The 20,140-nt window shown below is 41.3% G+C and overlaps 2 protein-coding genes across 2 annotated transcripts; both read left to right on the top strand.

Moving 5' to 3' along the window:
* Positions 1 to 203: 203 nt before the first annotated feature.
* LOC116521813 (vomeronasal type-2 receptor 26-like) lies at positions 204 to 13,951 on the top strand. The gene is made up of 7 exons (XM_032236464.1): positions 204 to 341; positions 3,012 to 3,178; positions 4,723 to 4,900; positions 6,440 to 7,300; positions 9,251 to 9,478; positions 10,744 to 10,870; positions 13,050 to 13,951. The coding sequence occupies exons 1-7, from the start codon at positions 204 to 206 to the stop codon at positions 13,949 to 13,951; spliced, it is 2,601 nt and encodes an 866-aa protein (XP_032092355.1).
* LOC116522358 (60S ribosomal protein L30-like) lies at positions 9,905 to 10,360 on the top strand. Its single transcript, XM_032237238.1, has one exon. The coding sequence runs from the start codon at positions 9,972 to 9,974 to the stop codon at positions 10,317 to 10,319; it is 348 nt and encodes a 115-aa protein (XP_032093129.1). The 5' UTR covers positions 9,905 to 9,971; the 3' UTR covers positions 10,320 to 10,360.
* Positions 13,952 to 20,140: the final 6,189 nt, after the last annotated feature.

Raw genomic sequence — 20,140 nt, 5'->3', positions numbered from 1 at the left:
TTACAATATTAGATGTATATTAAAAATATGGAATAGCTAGTTCACTCCAAGCATGAAGCATTCAGACACAAGCAAAGCAAAGTGATATATGTAGTACAATGCAGTGAGACATGTACAGATCTGTACATTGGAGAAACAAAACAACCACTTTACAAAGGCATGGCACAACATAGGACACATCAAAACAAGATTCAGTAGTTCATATGCATTTGAAAGACAAAGATCAATCTTTTGAATACAGCAAAGTCCACATTCTGGATAGAATGTTTACAACAGTCATTTCAGGAGTTCCAAGAAATTCCACACCCATTTGCACTATTCAGGTGATTCTGAGGGCACAGGTAAACATCCAAGTGACCTCAATGACTCTCAGAAAGAGTGCCAATGATGACATGACTGCAAGGCATCCATCCACCACCATTCAGTTAGAACTGAAGAAGTCTCTTGAATGAGAAATGAAATGTCTTCAAGGAAAAACAAATTCCAGTTGCCTTTTGGGGAAAAAAAAACACCTTTGGGACAATCATGACCCAGATGACTAAGAATCTCCACAGATGTGTAAATTCAGACTGCGCCTGAAAATGCACATTATACACTATAGCACAAGAAGCATTTTACAGGAAATTAAAATCAGGTAAAGAGTCATGGCTAATCTACTGAGTGCATTAGGATCAATAATATGGAGAATATGGCAGCATAACGATTTAGTTTACAAAGCTTCTTGTGTCCATAGCTAAAAGAAATATTTTTAGTTAGATAGTAGAACATTTGGAAATTAACAGCAGAAGACAGAGTTGGAAATTGACAAAAAATGGGAAAACATGTGTTTGAAAGGATTGAAATTTACACTATGGCATTTAAAAGAGAATGTTTATAAAATGATGTGCTACTTGACGGAGTTTGTTGCAAAAATCAAATCCAGAAAGTGCACACAGATAACTGATTCAGCAGGATTCATTAACTTATTTATATACATAATAACACATGAATAAATATATAATACCAATAGCAGATTCTTCCAACGTGGTAGAAATTTGCAAACAAACACAAGCAGCAAAGTACAGGAGAGAATAATTTCTAGCTCAAAATTGCAGACAAACTAGTTTCAGTTTCAGCACAGAGTTTAATACAGACAAAGAGAACCTTCTTCTATACAGGGCAGTTAAGCTAAGCCTAAGCCACACCCAGACACCTAGCTGTCTGCAGCAGATACTGTTTCAGTTTTTAAACAGCCCTCATTGGCTGGCTTAGTGGCTATGCCTATTCATTGGCTGACCTTGTTACCATGTCTCTACCAATCATGAATATTCTGACACTGCTGATATAGAACAACAGAAAAATTAACTAGAACGTTTAAAGATGCTTTCAATTTATGGTGGAAATGTGGACAATATGAGGGATCATGCTAATACGCTGCAAAACATGGAAAAAAACCTCAGAAAATTTTGGGTTCAAATACATGCATATGTACCAGTGGTGGGTTTCAAAAATTGTTCAAACCTACTCTGTGGGTGTGGCCTCCTTTGTGGGAGTGGCTTGCCATCCATGTGACCAGATATGAAGATGCCGACGACACTTGTCAGAACCAGCTTAAATTATCTCACACACAGCACTGGCATGCATAAGAATATGATGTAAACTTGTTTTTTAAAAGACATCTTTGGTTTGCATTAAAACAACTTCAACACACGCAATGTTCTGATTGCACCACAAATGCAGTAGTCATCCTTACCTTTCACAGAGGCACTGAGTTTTATAAATATGAGCATGATAGTGTAGAATAATCATATCCAAGGACCAGTGGTGGGTTTCAAAAAATTTTGGAACCTCTTCTGTAGGTGTGGCCGGCTTTCCGGGTCCACTTCTAACTCTTCTAACCGGTTCGGTAGATTTGACAAACCGGTTCTACCGAACTGGTAGGAACCCACCTCTGATATGTACATGTCTGAACAGAGAAGGAACACTAATTAAATGTATTAGTGGCTCAAAACACTGACATTTTATGAAAAAAATGATTTATGGATTTGGTTGTTCAAAAGGCTATATTATGGAAAGGGAGAAGTTATGATGTAACTTGAGAGAGAGAGAGAGTATAACATAAATGTATCTATTCATGTTAACTGCTGTTAGGAAGAAAGTCATATTTTTATGACTATCTCCATTTATTCTTCATTCTGTTCTATTTATTGTGCTTTTTTGTTTTTCATTTCTTTCCTTGTTTTTTCATTTCTTCAATTCAAAATTGATCCATACTTGTTTTTATTCTGTTGACAACATCTTTAAAAATTATGACATGTAATATAAATATAAACACTTAAAGGATTGCTAACCAGACAAAAGTTACATTTTCTTGTTGATGTAAAACCATGAACAATTTCTGACAGATAATCAAGTGCTTTTGATTGAATTTTGTTATTTTCTCATTTTAAAAGCCTACTTTAAGGGCAAAACTCATGTATGTCATGCCATTTATATCAATATAAATCAGGAAAAATATTTTATTTTTCATTTTTTTGGTTATTTATTTTGCTTGGGTTTTTTTTTTTTTTTTTTTTGCCTTTGAGAGCAATCTGTTTTTCTGCTGTCAGTCTGTTTTGGGTGAAAACTGCAGACCATTCATGCCAATATGAGATCAATTAATTGTTGTTGCAATTTCAGAAAACATTGATCGAAGGATGCTGTGCTCCAGAATTGACCATGTCTAATTCTACTCCTATGGACTCCAGGGAGTTTCAAACAGCAGAGCAAAACAGGGACCCAACCCACCAGGCTGACTGATGTTATTAATATCCGTTGTTACTAAACATATTCAAATATGAGGCTTAAAGACCAAGCTGCATAAGTCTGACTGCTTTTTTTCCTATACTTTTTTGCATTCTGGCCAACAAAGAGAAAAAGCGAAAATGTTAGGTTGTCCTACATATGTATATATTAAGGATCATTTTGGCAAATCGCTGATGTGATTTGCTATGTTACTTTTCAGGCTGTGGGTTATAATATTACTCCCTCAGATCCTATGCCATGATGCTAAATGCACCATCAACAATCCTAGCATTAAATACAAATCTTATCATTCAGGTGACCTCATCATTGGTGGCATTATTTCTGTGATCTACATGATGTCGAACCTGATCACCTTCAAAAGAATTCCATCTGAAGAACTTCTTGATGATCCCATGTATGTAGCTATTTATCTTAACCATGTTAGCTTTGAAATCTGGCTGGTCAACATATTTTGAGGAGCACACAAATGATTGAAATATAACTTTCATCTCTTATCAGTTGACAGTACTGTGCTAAGAGATTCTACTCTATCGCTTATATATTTCACCATAAATGGTTAGAAGAAACTCTGTGCTTCATTTCAGCTTCATAAAATTTCCAGATATACACTTGCCTTGTTCTTACTTAATAGATACCTGGGTTTTTCCCCCCAACTCTGCTTTCTGGATTCCCTATGATTCACTCCTATGCTTTCATGGCACAAAAAATCCAGCACAGTCTAAACACAAGCCATTATTTTTTTTCTGTCCCTTGACAGCAAAGAGAGGATAACTTAGGAGCTGAACATTCTTTGTTTCTATATTTTAGATATTGCCATACAAATGTACTTCCATGTACAACATTGAAGTTATATACAAATATAAAATGCTACAAAGAAGTTTGTTGTTGTTGTTAGACATGAAGTTGTGTCCGACCCATTGCAACCCCATGGACAACATTCCTACAGGCCTCCGTGTCCTCTACCACCCCCCCAGAGTCCATTTAAACTCACGCCTACTGCTTCGGTGACTCCATCCAGCCACCTCATTCTCTGCCGTCCCCTTCTTCTTTTGCCTTCAATTTTTCCCAGCATGAGGCTCTTCTCCAGTGAGTCCTTCCTTCTCATTAGGTGGCCAAAGTATCTGAGTTTAATCTTCAGGATCTGGCCTTCTAAAGATCAGTCAAGGTTTATCTTCTCCAGGACTGACTGGTTTGATTGCCTTGCAGTCCAAGGGACTCGTAGGAGTCTTCTCCAGCACCATAGATCAAAGGCCTCAATTCTTAGGCCTTCAACCTTCCTTATGGTCCAACTTTCACATCATACATTGCAACTGTGAAAACCATAGCCTTGACTATACGCACTTTGGTTGGCAGGGTAATGTCTCTGCTTTTTAGTATGCTGTCTAGATTTGCCATAGCTTTCCTCCCCAGGAGCAAGCCTCTTTTAATTTCTTGGCTGCAATCCCCATCTGCGGTGATCTTGCAGCCCAGGAAAATAAAATCTGTCACTACCTCCATTTATTCCCAATTTATTTGCTAGGAATTGAGAGGACTGGATACCATGATCTTAGTTTTCATAATGTTGAGTTTCAAGCCAACATTTGTACTCTTCTCTTTCACTCGCATCAAGAGGCTCTTTAGTTCCTCTTCACTTTCTGCCATAAGAAAAAAGTTATGTGCCAAATATCTGTATTTTACCCATGAAACTTGTGAAGACAATTAGTTTCTACACATTCTTTTCTTTGGGGGCATAGACTTTGGTTTTGGACCTTGTTGTTAAGAAAGATTATTAAACAAAATGCAATAAGTTCTCTGTTGTGACAGAGACATTACTCTCTCTTGAAGTTTGTTTCTACAGAACTACTTGCACATCTTGAGTTTGATCTGTGCTGTAAAGGAGATCAATGAAAATCCTCAGATTTTGCCAAACATCACTCTGAGCTTTGGTATATTTAACAGCTATTTCATGGCAACATGGACCTACCTTGCTTCTATGGAGCTTCTTTCTTCACATGATAGTTGGGTTCCCAACTACAAATGTAGTATCCACCAAAACTCAGTTTGTGTTATTGCAGGACCCAATTCTCATATCTCTCGAGTTATGGCAGACATTCTTAGCATTTACAAGATTCCACTGGTAAGACCTATTTAAAACAGAAGAAAAAAACACCCCACATTTGTGTATTATCTGATATCTGTGTTCCAGTTTAATGAAATTTCCTCTGTTGGTTGTAATTAATGGCAATCAGACCATAAGTAAAATCTGGCTGCACAATGTTTTCAAATTTCAAGTCCTAATTTACTGCACATTTGTTAATGTATTTCAAGCAAAGACATTTCACTTTCTCTTTAGAATAGAATAGAATAGAATAGAATAACAGAGTTGGAAGGGACCTTGGAGGTCTTCTAGTCCAATTCCCTGCTTAGGCAGGAAACCATACACCACTTCAGACAAATGGTTATCCAACATCTTCTTAAAGACTGTGTTGGAGCATTCACAACTTCTGGAGGCAAATTGTTCCATTGATTAAATGTTCTGTCAGGAAATTTCTCCTCAGTTCTAAGTTGCTTCTCAGTTTCCACCCATTGCTTCTTGTACTGCCCTCAGGTGCCTTGGAGAACAGAATACCTAGGAAAGAGATAAATCCTCTTAATCTTTTGGCATAATTTTAAGATTTCATTTATTAAGATAAAATATTATTCTCTTGCTTTCAGTGAAAGTTCCTTGTTAATAGAAGGAGCATATACTGTATCTTGGAGTTACAGGTATTCTATCACTGGAAATTTTCAAGGAAAGGTGGACAAATATATATGTATGTTAGATTTCTACAGGGTTTTTTGAGTAGAAGATCGCCATGGTTCTTTTAAGTCTTAAACCTATGGTTCTAAAAAGAAGGTTTATCTAATCTAGTTGGCACTGGTTATTCATAATGATGACGTTTGTTTATCAAATATCTTTTCTTCTACCTGTACTTTTTGGAAAATGATGGCATCTCTTATGAAATTACTGTAGACTCTTAACTCTTGCATAACAATTTTTGTGAAATCGTGAGGGAATAAGAGGATCTTGCAGGCTAATATTAAAGTACTGTTATAATAAAGTAGTAAAGATAGAGCTTTTTGCTTCTTAGACTACATCTAAGGACTAACATCAGTCCTACAGTTCTGCAAGTATTTTACATTTTAATCTGGGTAGTTTAAATGTTTTAATTATTATTTTTTACTTGATCTATAATGTCTAAGCCACCCAGAGTCACCTTGTAGAGGAGATGGGCAGCATAAAAATGTAACAAATAATAAGTAAGTAAGTATTGCTTTCTTTGGAGATTCTCAGTCATCTAGGTCATGGTTGTCCCAAAGATGTTTTTTTTCAGGAGGCAACTGGACTTTCTTATTTTTTTTTCTTTGAAGATGTTTTGCTTCTCATCCAAGAAGCTTCTTCAGCTCTGAGTGGATGATGGGCCTGCATTCTTGGATGAGAAGTCTTCAAAAAAAAAGAAAAAAGAAAGTCCATTTGTGTCCTGAAAAAGCACCTTTGGGACATTGCTCTCCTTCTTTCCATTTACTCTACTGAAAAATTAGGCAGGTCTATTGTCTCTTCTGAAACATTCCCCATACTTCCTGTCTTTTGTGGACTGAGGTATTTTATTTTCCTTCCCCCCCCCCCCCTGTTTAGTTGACCTATGGCTCAGCTCCAGTGCTGGATAACATGATTTACTCAGTGTTCTTTCATCACATGTTTCCAAACGAACATCTTCAAATTATGGGAATTCTCCAGTTGCTGCTGCATTTTAGGTGGACCTGGATTGGGGTGATTTGTCATGAAAATGAGATCGGTGAACGATTTCTGAGGAAAGTGCTTATCATATTTTCCCAAAAGGGGATCTGCTTTGATTACATTGAAGAGCTTCCAATGAAAGCATTTTCGAATGAGTTGGGAGAGCAACTGGATAATAATCTTAAAATATACAGAGTCATGATGACAGCGACCTCCAGCGTTGTGATTGTGTATTCTGAAAACCACGTAATGGCAATTTTCAGAATGATCTCCTCTGTTTCGGAAATTGTGGACAGCACAGTGGAGAGAAAGGACAAAGTTTGGATTTTCCCAGCCCAGATGGAATACACTTCAGTTCCGTTTCAAAGAGACAGAAGTATGGACTTCATCCATGGGGCTCTTTCTTTCTCAGCTTCATCAAAAGAACTATCAGGATTCAATACATTTCTTCAGATGAGAAACAATGTTCCAGAAGAGAAAGACAGTCTTTCAAGGGTCTTTTGGGAACAAGCCTTTGGCTGTTCTTTCTCAAAATCCACTTTAAACGGAGAATCGGACAAAAAATGCACAGGGGAAGAGAAGCTGGAGACTCTTCCAAGCTCTGTTTTTGAACTCAGTATGACTGGGCAAAGCTACAGTATCTACAATGCAGTCTATGCTGTGGCACATGCTCTCCAAGCCATGCTTACATCCCACTCTAAATACAGACCAATGGCTGGTAGTGGGAAGCAGAAGCTTCTTAATCATCAAATGTGGCAGGTAATATCCTATATTTATTTATCTAGCATATGATATTGCTTCCCTATCTACAACATTCCATACATTCTGTAGAAAGAAATGTAACAATAAAGTGGATTGTTGACTTGGGTGTCAAACTTGCTGGGTCATGTTACCATCATGTGACATATCATGATTTTTTCCATTCATGGGGTGGCTGTTGCCTCTACATGACACATCCAGCTCACGGATCACCAGTTTGACACCCCTGAGTGTTAGATGGATCCAAATGGCTGCTTCATGCAACCCATATGAAGCGGTTGGCTCTTCACAGATCGTTTATTTATGAGACAAATTTCCAGTTGTTCGACTATTTTTATATTCATATTTTAAATGGACTTTGCATTATCTTATAAATAAATGGCACCACTTTGGTCTGTAAGCATACAACCACTTTAGTATCTGAAGATCAAAATGGGTATTCATCTGTGTGTCTCCTCTTTCATGCCATTGTTTAATTACATTGTACCATATTTTTCAGAGTATAAGACACTCTGGACTATAAGACACATCTACCTTTTTTGGAAGTGAAAGCAAGGGGGAAAAATGTTGCCTATGCCTACCAGCATCCATTAGTATTCATCTGGCTAGAGTCCTTGCAACAAACAGAAAACAGCCTGGTCTGCTGTTATTGTAGCCTGATTTAGCACAAATAGCTGATTGCCTGTTGGATCAGCCTCCCAGAATATTGCCAATAAGCTGTTCCAGGGTGTGGGGATCACCACAGGACATTGCTGCTGAGCTTCACCTCCCTGCATTGCATTTTTGGCCTCCTCATTTTTGGTTTCCATGCATTGTATTTTCGGCAAGTTCCAGGCAGCAGAGATTCGGCCAGTTTCAAGCAGCCGCTGCCAATCCCTACCACTTAGAACTGGTCAAAAATGCAATGCATGGAGGCCAAAAACATGATGCGTGAAGGTAGCAATATGCTGTGGCGATCTCCACAGTGTATAACAGGTCTAGAATGAAGTGTGCAGAAGCCGAAAATGACGTGCGGAGGCCAAAAATGGCCAAAGGGTGGGAGCCAGTGGATGGGTGGGGCTTTGACAACATTTAGTGTATAAGACCCACCACAATTTTCACCTATGGGGGGGGGGTAGGAAAATCTGTCTTATACTCCAAAAAGTATGATAATTTGGTGTTTTTTTAAAAAGGACTCCTCAATTTTAGGAATAGTGCGAGAAGCTCTGGAAAATTAACGGGAAATGATGAACCCACTTTCACTCTCAACACATAAGGCAAATAATTTTGAAAAGACTTTTATACTTTCAAGTTAGATGCATAAATATGAGAGGGAAGCAAAGGACAAAATGTTGGGGTTGCAGACTCTTAGAATGAAAATTTCTGGTAATGGAGGCATGTACCTCTAGGTGATAAAAAATGAAATGAGGGTTGTTAGGCTACCTTAGCAGGTCCCTCTTTCTTTTGATGAATCTTCTGGCTGTTGTCAGTAGCAGTGATTAATTCACACTGTTACAAGTAGTCTTGACTAGCAATGATTCATTTAGTCACAACAGCAGTGAAAAAAGTGACTAATTACTGTTTTACTAAAGACAGCTGCACTGCACATGATCACATAATCAAAATTCAGATTCTTGGCAACTGGTGTGTATTTGTGACAGCTGCAGTGTTCTGGGATCATGTGATCAACTTTTGCAACCTTCTCACAAGCAAAGTCAATGGGGAAGCCAAATTCATTTACCAACCCTGTTGCTAACTTCACAACTGCAGTGACTCACTTAACAACCCTTGCAAAAAAGGTCATAAAATGGGGCAAAACTCACTCAACAACTGTCTTGCTTAGCAATGAATATTTTGGATATATGTTGAGGACAATCTGTATTTAGGAGTGCAATAGTATTTTATAAAATAACATTGCTGTATATTTTGACTATTCATGCATATTAATTACTGCCATGTTCCTCCCCTGAGCTTCATCATTACCTGAGAAAAGTCTCATTTAACAACAGTGCTGGAGAAAATATTTTCTTTGACCAGAATGGGAAGGTTGCAACTGGCTTTGATATTATCAACTGGATCACCTTCCCAAATCAATCCTTTCATAGAGTCAAGGTTGGAAAAGTAAATCCATCAGCTCGAACAGAAAACCTGTTCTCTCTATCGACAGATAAAATTGTCTGGGCCAACCTTTTTAACCAGGTATCATTTATTCATTTTTAAAGGGGTGGCTCAATGCTTAGGCTATAGCTAATGTTGGAATAGGTTTTGAAGAATTGCACAAATTAATGAATCAAGTAAATAAAAAGCAATATGCTTGATGCACAGGACTTTTGCATAAGAATAGAATAGAATAGAATGACTACAATAGAATAGAATAGAATAGAATAGAATAGTTGGAACCCCCTGCCTAAGCAGACTAGAAGACCTCCACGGTCTTCAAGTCTAACCCCCTGTTTAGGCAGGAAACCCTACACCAGTTCAGACAAATGAACATCTATCCAACATCTTCTTTAAAGCTTCCAGTCTTGGAGCATTCACACCTTCTAGGGGCAACTTGTCCCACTGATTAGTTGTTCTAACTGTCAGCAAATTTCTAAGTCCTAAGAAAAAGGAACTCCCTTTCCTTTCCTCGTTGCCCAGCCATCTTGGAGGGGCTCCTCTGGCAACGGCAGGGCCGACGTGAGCCGGCAAGATGGTGGCCACCCAGAAGACGAAAAAGTCTTTAGAGTCCATAAACTCTAGACTTCAGCTGGTTATGAAAAGTGGTAAATATGTACTTGGATATAAACAAACTCTGAAAATGATTCGACAGGGCAAAGCCAAGTTGGTTATCCTAGCCAATAACTGTCCTGCTTTGAGAAAATCAGAAATTGAGTACTATGCTATGTTGGCCAAAACTGGTGTGCATCACTACAGTGGCAACAATATTGAACTGGGAACAGCTTGTGGGAAGTACTACAGAGTATGTACACTTGCTATTATTGACCCAGGTGACTCTGACCTCATTAGAAGCATGCCAGAACAAACCAGTGAGAAGTAAAATTAATAAACTTTACATTTTGTGTGATAAAACTGGCTTTAAAAAAAAAAGAAAGATAAAGGAACTCAATTTACTCCTACCTCTAAGTTAAACAACCCTAATCTTTGAGCTCTATCTGATGAATAAGAGACTCTCCTATTTGCATCACAGGTGGGTTGCTACCGGTTCACACCAGTTCAGTGCAAAATAAGTCATGCAAATCACACACGCACCAAACTGGCAGTAATGCCAGTGGGAACCCACCCCTGATTTCCCTGACTTATTTTGCTTGAAAGTGTATTTTGGGAAATAAATCAAACCTTTCATGCTAGTATGGAATGTTTCATAACTCACTAAAACAAAAGGAAAGATTCCTCAAAGAGAATAATTTCTTAGATGGTTAACATCTAAATTCTAAATGTATTGCAGTTTCATTTATTAACAGACTCAACCTCCTTCTTTGTGCAATGATCATTGCTCCTTGGGTTACATCAAGATCACAATAGAAGGGAAGCCATTTTGCTGTTACAAATGCCTTCGTTGCCCAGAAGGGAAAATTGCCAACGAGACAGGTAAGAGATTCCATGAAAGAACAGTTCAACAGATACCATGCAAGGAGCATTGATATTTATTAACTCTGATGGTCAATAGCTTCGAAATACTGTACAACCCAGACTTGCTGATGTTGATGCATTGAGCCATACAGTCCAGGAGAAGTGGAATGATTACAATGTAACCATTTGTAACATGTCCCAAAGTTGCTTTTTTCCCCAAAAAAAGCAACTGGACTTTCTTTGTTTTTTCTTGAATGTATTTCACTTCTCATCCAAGAAACTTCTTCAGTTCTGACTGAATGGTGGTGAATAGAAGGATTCGTATTCCTAGCAGTTGTCTGATCATTAGCACTCTTGAGAGCTCAGAATTCTGAGAGTCGTTGAGACCACTTGGAGGTTTAACTGTGCCCTCAGGATAATTGAATAGTGCAAGTGGAATATGGAAGTTTCTTGGAACTGCTGAAAGGGATGTGTTGTAAACAAGAGATAAGTAGTGTCATATCCTTCTGTTGAGAGAGGCTTCTTCAATCATAATGTAGATGGCCTCTTTAACCCTTCTTTCAAAGAGTGGCCTTTTCTGTACAGAATGTATCATCAAAATAGTGACCTTTGTGTTTGAAATGCATCTTGTCCTTGTGGGTTTATTCTTCTATCTTAGACCATGCATTTGTAAAGTGAGCTGTTTTGTTTCTCCAATGTATAGAGCTACATGTCTCATTGAATATCTTTGAATACAACAATAAAAGTCCTTCTGTATTCCAAGAAGTGTATCTAGACCTGGTATTCTACCACTTTGGATTGGTTTGCCTGAACCGGTAGCGGAAATCATGGGTGGCTCTGCCCATCCAGTCTGGCTCTACGGCATCCCATTTAGGCTCTTTTTTTGCCCAAAGTGCATGCACAGAAAGCGTGTGCATGCTCTCATTTGCCAACCGGTAGGGAATACCATCCCTCAGGGTGTCAGCTTGGCAATTCTCAGCAGGCAGATAACTTATCCCCTTACTGTATGAAAAAGAGTAAGAAGAAGGAAAAAGTAAGAAGTTGGGGAAAAATATCTCCCCACCATCACCTTGCACTCACCTCAGACTTAAAAATCTATGGCTCTCTTATCCCAATGAGTCAGAAACCTGTCTAAAAGTTTTCTTTTCAAAATCGAGAGCTTTGGCTTCTCAAAAATCAGCTTGGCAGGAAAAAAAAAAAAACAGCTGTTCACTGATAAAGCAAATGAAAAAAAAACCTTGTCATTCAAGATGCCATTTTCTAGAGGACTGAGGGGAACCTTCTCTGGGCTGTCTCCCTCCCTGTAGAACATCATCCCTGTAGAGATACAATGGGCCAGCCCTGTGATTTTCTTTTAAAAGGCCATGAAAATTTCATTTTGTCATCAGGCACAAGAATTCAAGGGATATGTGGAGTTCAACAAGTGGTTGGTCTGAATGTTGTTGTCAGGAAAATGTAAGATATACCTGTAGAGCCATGATGGCAAACCTATGGCACACATGCCACAGGTGGCACATGGAACCCTCTTTGAGGTGAGCTGTCACCCCAGCTTAGCACCATTGCACATGTGCGCCCCTCCTGCCAGACAGCTGGTTTTTGAGACTCTGTCATGCATGTAGGAAATGTGCATGCATGTGTGGTGTGTGTGGGGGGGACATACCCCCTGTGCCCTGTTTTTGGTCCCAGGAGGCTTCAGAGAGGCCTCCTAGGACCTAAACGGGGCACGAGAGAGGTCACATCCAGAGGCATGGTAGGGTGGGGGGGAGAACAGGGGGATGTCGTGCAGATGCACTGGGGTGGATGGGTGGGGGGTGTCACACATGCATTGCATTATGGGTGTGGGCACGCATGTGCATGCTGTCATGCATGCATGTGCAGTTTCATCACCCGGGGACAAAAAGGTTAGCCAGCACTGATATAGAGTCTTATTTTTATAAGATACCCAGCAACACTGTGAGTCGGAAAGCCATATAATTTTTCTAGTAAATAAACAAGTGAATAAGTAAAATTATAGTAATTTTAAGAGTCTGTTCTCAAGCAGTTCATTTTTAGACCTACAGCCTTTACTATAAGTTAGATTTTAAATTTCCAAATATCTTGAAATCCCAGTCATGGAAATGTGTTATTTCTGAAATTTGGGAAAGACTGAACTAACACTGCATACTTATCTGCTTAACAAATTTCTTTCCTCTTCCAGATTTAGATGACTGTTTGCCCTGTCCTGAAGAATGCTATGCTAACAAGGACCAGGTGCTTTGCATTAAAAAACATGCAACTTTCTTGTCTTACAAAGAACCCTTGGGAATCACCTTGACCAGTGTGGCTTTCCTCTTTTCTTTCATCTCAGTTGTGCTGCTGGGGATCTTCATTAAATACCAGGATACTCCCATAGTCAAAGCCAACAACAGGAATCTCAGTTATACTCTTCTCCTTGCTCTCCTGCTTTCCTTCCTTTGCACTTTGCTTTTCATTGGGCAACCTGACCAAATAAAATGTCTCACGCGACAAACTACTTTTAGCATCATTTTCTCTGTAGCCCTTTCTTGTATATTAGCAAAAACAACCATAGTGGTCCTTGCTTTCATGGCCACCAAGCCATGTTCCAAAATCAGGAAATGGGTGGGGAAAAAGCTGACCAACACAATTGTCGTGTCTTGCTCCCTGGTGCAAGTCACCATTTGTAGTGTGTGGCTGGCAATTTCCCCCCCATTTCCAGAATCAGACACACACTCCATGGTTGAAGAAATTGTCCTGGAATGTAATGAAGGTTCACCCATCATGTTTTACATTGTCCTTGGCTTTATGGGGTTCTTGGCTGCTGTCAGCTTCACAGTGGCCTTCCTAGCCAGGAAGTTACCTGACAGCTTTAATGAAGCCAAATTTATTACCTTCAGCATGTTTGTCTTTTGCAGTGTCTGGGTGTTGTTTATTCCCACCTATCTGAGCACCAAGGGAAAATACTTGGTGGCTGTGGAGATCTTCTCCATTTTGTCTTCAGCAGCAGGATTACTGAGCTGCATCTTTTTCCCAAAATGCTACATTATTGTGCTGAGGCCTGACCTGAACCGAAAGAAACAGTTGATAAAGAAACAAAATTGAATTCCAGATTTATTTATTATTTATTTATTTGTATCCATCAAGATTCTTTCTCTATATCAAGTTTCATTCTGTTGAATGGCTTTCAATTTGGCAAGATAGTTAAAAAACACCCCCCCAAAAAAAATAATTAAGAGCAATCTATGCAGTGCATGAGAAAGGAAACTCTATTCTTTGCTTAAGGACCAGTTATATTTTCTTTTAATAGCAGTCTTTTAAAAATGCAGGATTAGTTATACACTATTTCTATCTGATGTCAAAAATTCAGTACAGGAAAATAGGAAACAATTGAAGCCCATCTATTAAGTTTTATAAGAACTGTATAAATCTAATAAAAATAAAACTGAAGTAGTGTAATCTTGCTGGTGGATTTGTACTGTTCTTTTTATTTTCAAATAAGTAACAATAGGGATATATTTTCCCAAAGGCATGCAGTAGACCGGTGGCCTCCAACCCTTTAGGCACCAGGGACCAGTTTCATGTAGAGATGTCAGAGTGTCAGCACTCCTTCATTGAGTAATTAGGAAAGAAAACCACGAGACTCCATTGATAGAAATCAAGTGTACTTTTACTAATTATAAATGATCGGAAGCGTAGCAAAGCGAAGACTGATTATTTAGGCGCAAAAGTGAGTGATATATAAAATAACCCATTCCCCACCCCTTGGCATCCCAGTTGCAGTCCAATCATAATTCTCCCAAGTGTCAGGTGTGAGATAACTTCGAAAGGCATCACCAAGATGGAATGTCGGTGCCGTTGGCCTTGGCGGGAACCTCCTCCGCATGCACAGTCTGACAGGCAGCAGAACTCCAGAATCTTCCTCCAGCACAATTAGTAAACCCCTTCCAAATACCATGCCCCCCTCCCCGTTTCAATGGCAGCTGAAGCAGCAGCAAAACAGAGGCTGACATCCAGCCGTCCTCCGGAAAAAGGCGGTCAGGCCTGGAAAATGACAAAACACAAACAAACAGATGAACAACAAAAAACAGAAAAAGAAAAGGGGGGGAAGAGAAAGTCAGGAAGGAGAGTCAATCAGGGTTTGTCAGGATAAGTAGAATAAAACTGGCGGGGCAGCTTGGGAGCACGGAGGTGGGACTTGTCCACCCACTCGGCATGAGATGGAGGAAAATGCTTCCAAGCCACTAGGTACTGAATCCCATTCTGCCGCCGCCGAGAGTCCAATATTTCCCGGACCTCAAAATGCTGTTCACCATCAATCAATAGGGGGACAGGTGGACGTAAAGACGAGAAACGAACAGGTTTAATGAGATTAACATGGAAAACTGGATAAACACGGCTGAGGTGCTTGGGTAGCTGCAAGCGAACCGAAACAGGATTGATGACCTTGATTATAGGAAACGGGCCCACGTACTTAGGCCCCAACTTCTTAGACTTTTGCGTAGTTTGAAGGAACTTCGTGGATAAATAAACTTGGTCACCCACCTTGTACTGATAAGGTTGTGCACGTTTCTTATCAGCCTGTTTCTTATGCTTGCGATGCGCAGCCTCCAAAGTACTAAGTGCCAAAGGCCAAATATGCCTCAACTGCTCACTCCATTCAGAGACGGACGAAATCTGTGGCTGCTCAAGAGGAACCTTGGGAATAGGAACAAAGTCCTGGCCAGATACAACTCGAAAAGGGGTGAATCCAGTGCTGCTATGTATGGAATTATTATAAGCCACTTCCGCGTGTGGCAACAAGTCCACCCAATCATCCTGCTGGTAATTGATGAAACAACATAAATATTGTTCTAGAACAGAATTAGTCCTCTCGCAAGCCCCATTAGTCTGAGGGTGGTGGGCGGAGCTTAGACCCTGGGCGGAGCCAATGCGCTTAAGAAATTCCTTCCAAAAAACAGAAGTGAATTGCACACCTCTATCAGAAATGATGCAATCAGGCACGGCATGCAAATGGTAAACGTGAGAAATGAAGAGTTTAGCAAGAGCCTTTGCAGAAGGGATCTTATGGCATGGAATAAAATGAACTTGCTTGGAAAATAAGTCAGTAACCACCCATATAACAGTGTGCCCCTGGCTCTCAGGAAGTTCGACAATAAAGTCCATAGAAATCTCCTTCCAGGGGGCGACAGGGCGGGCTACAGTCTGGAGTAAACCCTGCGGTTTCTCCAGTGGGCGTTTAGCGGCTGCACAGACCGGACAGCTGGCAATATAAAGTTCAATGTCCTTCTTCAAAGAGGGCCACCAAAACTGCTGTTTCACCAAATGCAGCGTCTTCACAAATCCAAAGTGCCTCGCTAACTTGGAATCATGAGCCCTTTGGAGGACAACGAGACAAAGAGTGGCAGGGACGTAAAGTTTCGCTCCAATCCATGGCAAATCGTCTCTCATTGTGCATTCACCTTGATGCTGCTGGAATCAATCATCCTGGGGAAGGGCCTTTTTGACATCGGAGAGAAAATCTTGAGACACTTCCACCTTTGAGCTGCCTAGTAACAACAGGAGCAGCGAGGCTGGACACGAGAACCATGGGCTGGATAACACTGAGCTTAGAGCAGTTGTATTGAGGAAGTCTGGACAAAGCATCAGCCATAAAATTTTTCTGTCCTGGGATGTACTTGAGTGTGAAATTGAACCGATTGAAATGCTGAGCCCAGCGCATTTGCTTAGGGGAGAGGCGCCTGGGAGTCCTCAAAGCTTCCAAGTTCTTATGGTCAGTCCACACCTCAAACGGGTGCTTAGCGCCCTCCAGAAAGTGGCGCCACGTGGCCAAAGCCCAACGTACAGCAAATGCTTCCTTCTCCCAGATTGCCCAACGTCTTTCCATGTCTGTGAGTTTACGGGAGGTGTATGCACACAGTTGTAAATTACCTTGGTCATTAGTCTGAAGCAAGACGGCCCCTATTGCCACGTTGCTGGCATCAGCTTGAACGACAAAAGGCTTGTCCATCTCCGGATGCTTCAGAACCGGCTCCGCGGCAAAGAGTCGTTTCAACTTCTCAAAAGCAGCTTGACAGTCCATGGTCCAATTCAACGGCTTGCTAGGCTTAGGTTTAGGCCCACCTTTGGACTTCAACAAATTAGTGATGGGAAGCACAAGTTTGGCAAAAGAAGGGATGAACTGATGATAGAAATTGGCAAAAACCAAAAATTTCTGTAATTGCCTACGTGTACGGGACGCCTCCCACTCAGTGACTGCCTTGACCTTAGCGGGGTCCATCTCAATACCAGCGGGGGAGATACGATACCCAAGGTAGTCTATTTTCTCCTGGTGAAATTCACATTTGGATAACTTGGCATAAAGTTCAGCAGCTCGGAGCTTCTTCAGGACAGTGCGGACCAACTTGACGTGTTCGTCATATGTTTGAGTGTAAATAAGGATATCATCTAAATATACGATAACGCCCTTGTAAAGGTGGTCATGCAAAATTTAATTAATTAATTGCATGAAAACTGCAGGTGCCCCCTGCAGGCTAAAGGGCATCACCCGGAACTGGAAACAACCCAGGGGGCAGTTGAAAGCCGTCTTCCACTCATCCCCCTCCTTTATGCGGACCCTATAGTATGCTTCTCTGAGGTCTAATTTAGTGAAAATACGGCCCTTTCCCAGTTGGGCCAGCATGTCCTTCATCAGTGGTAATGGGTATAGGTTCTGAGCTGAGATGCAGTTCAAGTTTTTGAAATTAACACATAATGTCAGGGAGCCATCTTTCTTTTCCCTGAACAACACAGGCGCTGCCACCTTGGGCCGTGCGGCTCAATGAAGCCCCTTTTCAAATTTTTATCAATGAATTTCCTCATTTCCTCCATTTCCCTAGGGGACATTGAATATATCTGGGGCTTTGTAAGCTTTACTCCAGGTAAAATATCGATGGAGCAATCAGTAGGTCTGTGGGGTGGAAGTTTATCTGAAGATTTTTCACTAAAAACCCCCTTCAGGTCCCAATACACTTTTGGAATCTTTTCTTCCCCCTCAATTTTCTCCTGGCCCCTGGCGGCCAATGCGGGGCTGGAGCCAGCAGGCTCTGGGGCATCGGCCTCCCGGTCTGGGGCTGTGCTGGTCCGAATATGCAGCCACTCCTCCCTCCAATTAATGCGAGGGTTCCATTTACGAAGCCAGGGGAGTCCCAAAATAAGGGGTCTGTCCATTCCAGGAGCCACAATAAAAGAGATCAATTCTACATGGGTGCCAATTTTCATCTCTAGAGGTTCAGTGTAGAAATGGGCTTGGCCACCCCCTGCAATGGATCCATCGATTTGGCAAAAAACAATAGGGGTTTTCAAAGTCCTCAATTTCAAGCCCAGTTTTTCAACCATTGCAGGATTAATCAGACATCTAGAACAGCCCGAATCAAGGAGGGCGGAAAGCTGTTCTGTCTCCCCATTGGGTGGCACCATTAACTCTATTGGGATCAACATGGGGCCTTTATTCGAACTCACCCAACGAGGTGAGGCGTCGTCATCGGAGTCATTAGAGGAGCTGGTGGTCACATCTGCTTCTTCTTCCGCCTCCTGCCAGAAACGCTTGGGGGTGTTTTCAGCAGCGAAAGCAGCCTCTTTCTTCCTCCCTGGGGCCTTGCTAGTCTTCCCTTCCCTCTTGGCAGGGGGCGGGGTGGTTGCAGGAAGTTTAACACAGCAATCCATGGCACGATGGCCCCCTTTTCCACAATGGAAGCACGTGAAAGGCTTGGCCTTGCCGGTGGAGCTTTCCTTCCCTTCACCCCTGATGCGGAATGGGGCCCTTTGAGCTGGGGTGGTGGTGATCTCTCTGCTTTCTCCTCTTTCACACGTTGTAGTCTAATCAAGTCGAGCTCAACGTCTGCTGCATTTTCATACCAAGCTGTAACTCGCTTGGGAAGGTGTCTGTTAACGCATTGTTGGTAAATGTCCTCATTTAATCCCAATGCAAACTGATCGAGCAGCGCCTCTTCAGACCAACCTCTCATATAAGAAGAAAGCTGTTGAAACTCTTGAATATATTCAGCCACCGGTCTATCTCCCTGTTTGAGGGCCATAAATTTCACCTTCCCCCGTTTCTCAATCAGCGGATCATCAAATCTCCTCTTTAGTGCAGTCATAAAGACATCAAAATTCCTCAGGAGGGGGGAGTTACATTGGTGTAAGCTGACCATCCAATCGGCCACTTTTCCTTCCAAAGAAAGTAAAACCATTTGCACCTTCATCTCATCTGTTTCTAAATTGGGCCCATAAATTTCCATATAATTCCAAATCTGTATAACAAAGAGACCCAGGTCCCTGGGGTTTCCGTTATATTTTACTGGCAAGGGAGGGACTTTTGCCATTCTGCGTCTTCTGGGGGGCCCCCCTACTCTGGCAGCAGCTCTGGCTGGGGGGGAGGCTGTTTCTGGGTTTGTTTGCTCCCATCGCCCCTTGGCCACTTCACCCTCCCTATATTTATGCATAGAGTACCTTTGTTCAAATTGTTCCGTTTGCTCTCTTTCTCGGGACCTCCGCTCGGTCATGGCTTCTTCCCAGTCGGCTGGTTTTTTCTTTTGTTTTCTCCTGGTAACTCCAGCATCCAAATTCTCACAATCCTCCTTTTGCCCCACTCCCAAAGTCCATCGGGGCCAAACTGCAGTTTCTTCTATCCTCAGCCCAGCTAGCTTTTCAGGTAAAGATGGTTCTGCAGTTTCTCTTCCAGTCTCCTCATCATCGCTCTCTTGCAATGACATTTTTTTTCTCCATTCCTTCTTTTGAGTATCCCCCCCACGGTAGGTTGAGACCTCCTGGTGGGGTGTGAGCGAGTCTTCGCTTACTGTCAGCACTCCTTCATTGAGTAATTAGGAAAGAAAACCATGAGACTCCATTGATAGAAATCAAGTGTATTTTTACTAATTATAAATGATCAGAAGCGTAGCAAAGCAAAGACTGATTATTTAGGCGCGAAAGCGAGTGATATATAAAATAACCCATTCCCCACCCCTTGGCATCCCAGTTGCAGTCCAATCATAATTCTCCCAAGTGTCAGGTGTGAGATAACTTTGAAAGGCATCACCAAGATGGAATGTCGGTGCCTTTGGCCTTGGCGGGAACCTCCTCTGCATGCGCAGTCCGACAGGCAGCAGAACTCCAGAATCTTCCTCCAGCACAATTAGTAAACCCCTCTCAAATACCATGCCCCCCCTCCCCGTTTCAATGGCAGCCAAAGCAGCAGCAAAGCAGAGGCTGACACAGAGTGCATACAGTGTGACTATGTGAGACAAAAAATTCTGC

The sequence above is a fragment of the Thamnophis elegans genome, chromosome Z (genome assembly GCF_009769535.1).
Source record: "Thamnophis elegans isolate rThaEle1 chromosome Z, rThaEle1.pri, whole genome shotgun sequence".
NCBI lineage: Eukaryota > Metazoa > Chordata > Lepidosauria > Squamata > Colubridae > Thamnophis > Thamnophis elegans.
Note: the sequence above shows the minus strand (reverse complement) of the source record. Positions and strands in the feature narration are given on the sequence as shown.

Bases quoted from the DNA above. Each gene is read 5' to 3' on its own strand.
- LOC116521813 (XM_032236464.1), top strand. From the start codon at position 204: ATGCATTTGAAAGACAAAGATCAATCTTTTGAATACAGCAAAGTCCAC. The intron at 3,179-4,722 runs GTATGTAGCTAT...TATATTTAACAG, and splicing joins GAACTTCTTGATGATCCCAT to CTATTTCATGGCAACATGGA. The intron at 4,901-6,439 runs GTAAGACCTATT...CCCCCTGTTTAG, and splicing joins GCATTTACAAGATTCCACTG to TTGACCTATGGCTCAGCTCC.
- LOC116522358 (XM_032237238.1), top strand. From the start codon at position 9,972: ATGGTGGCCACCCAGAAGACGAAAAAGTCTTTAGAGTCCATAAACTCT.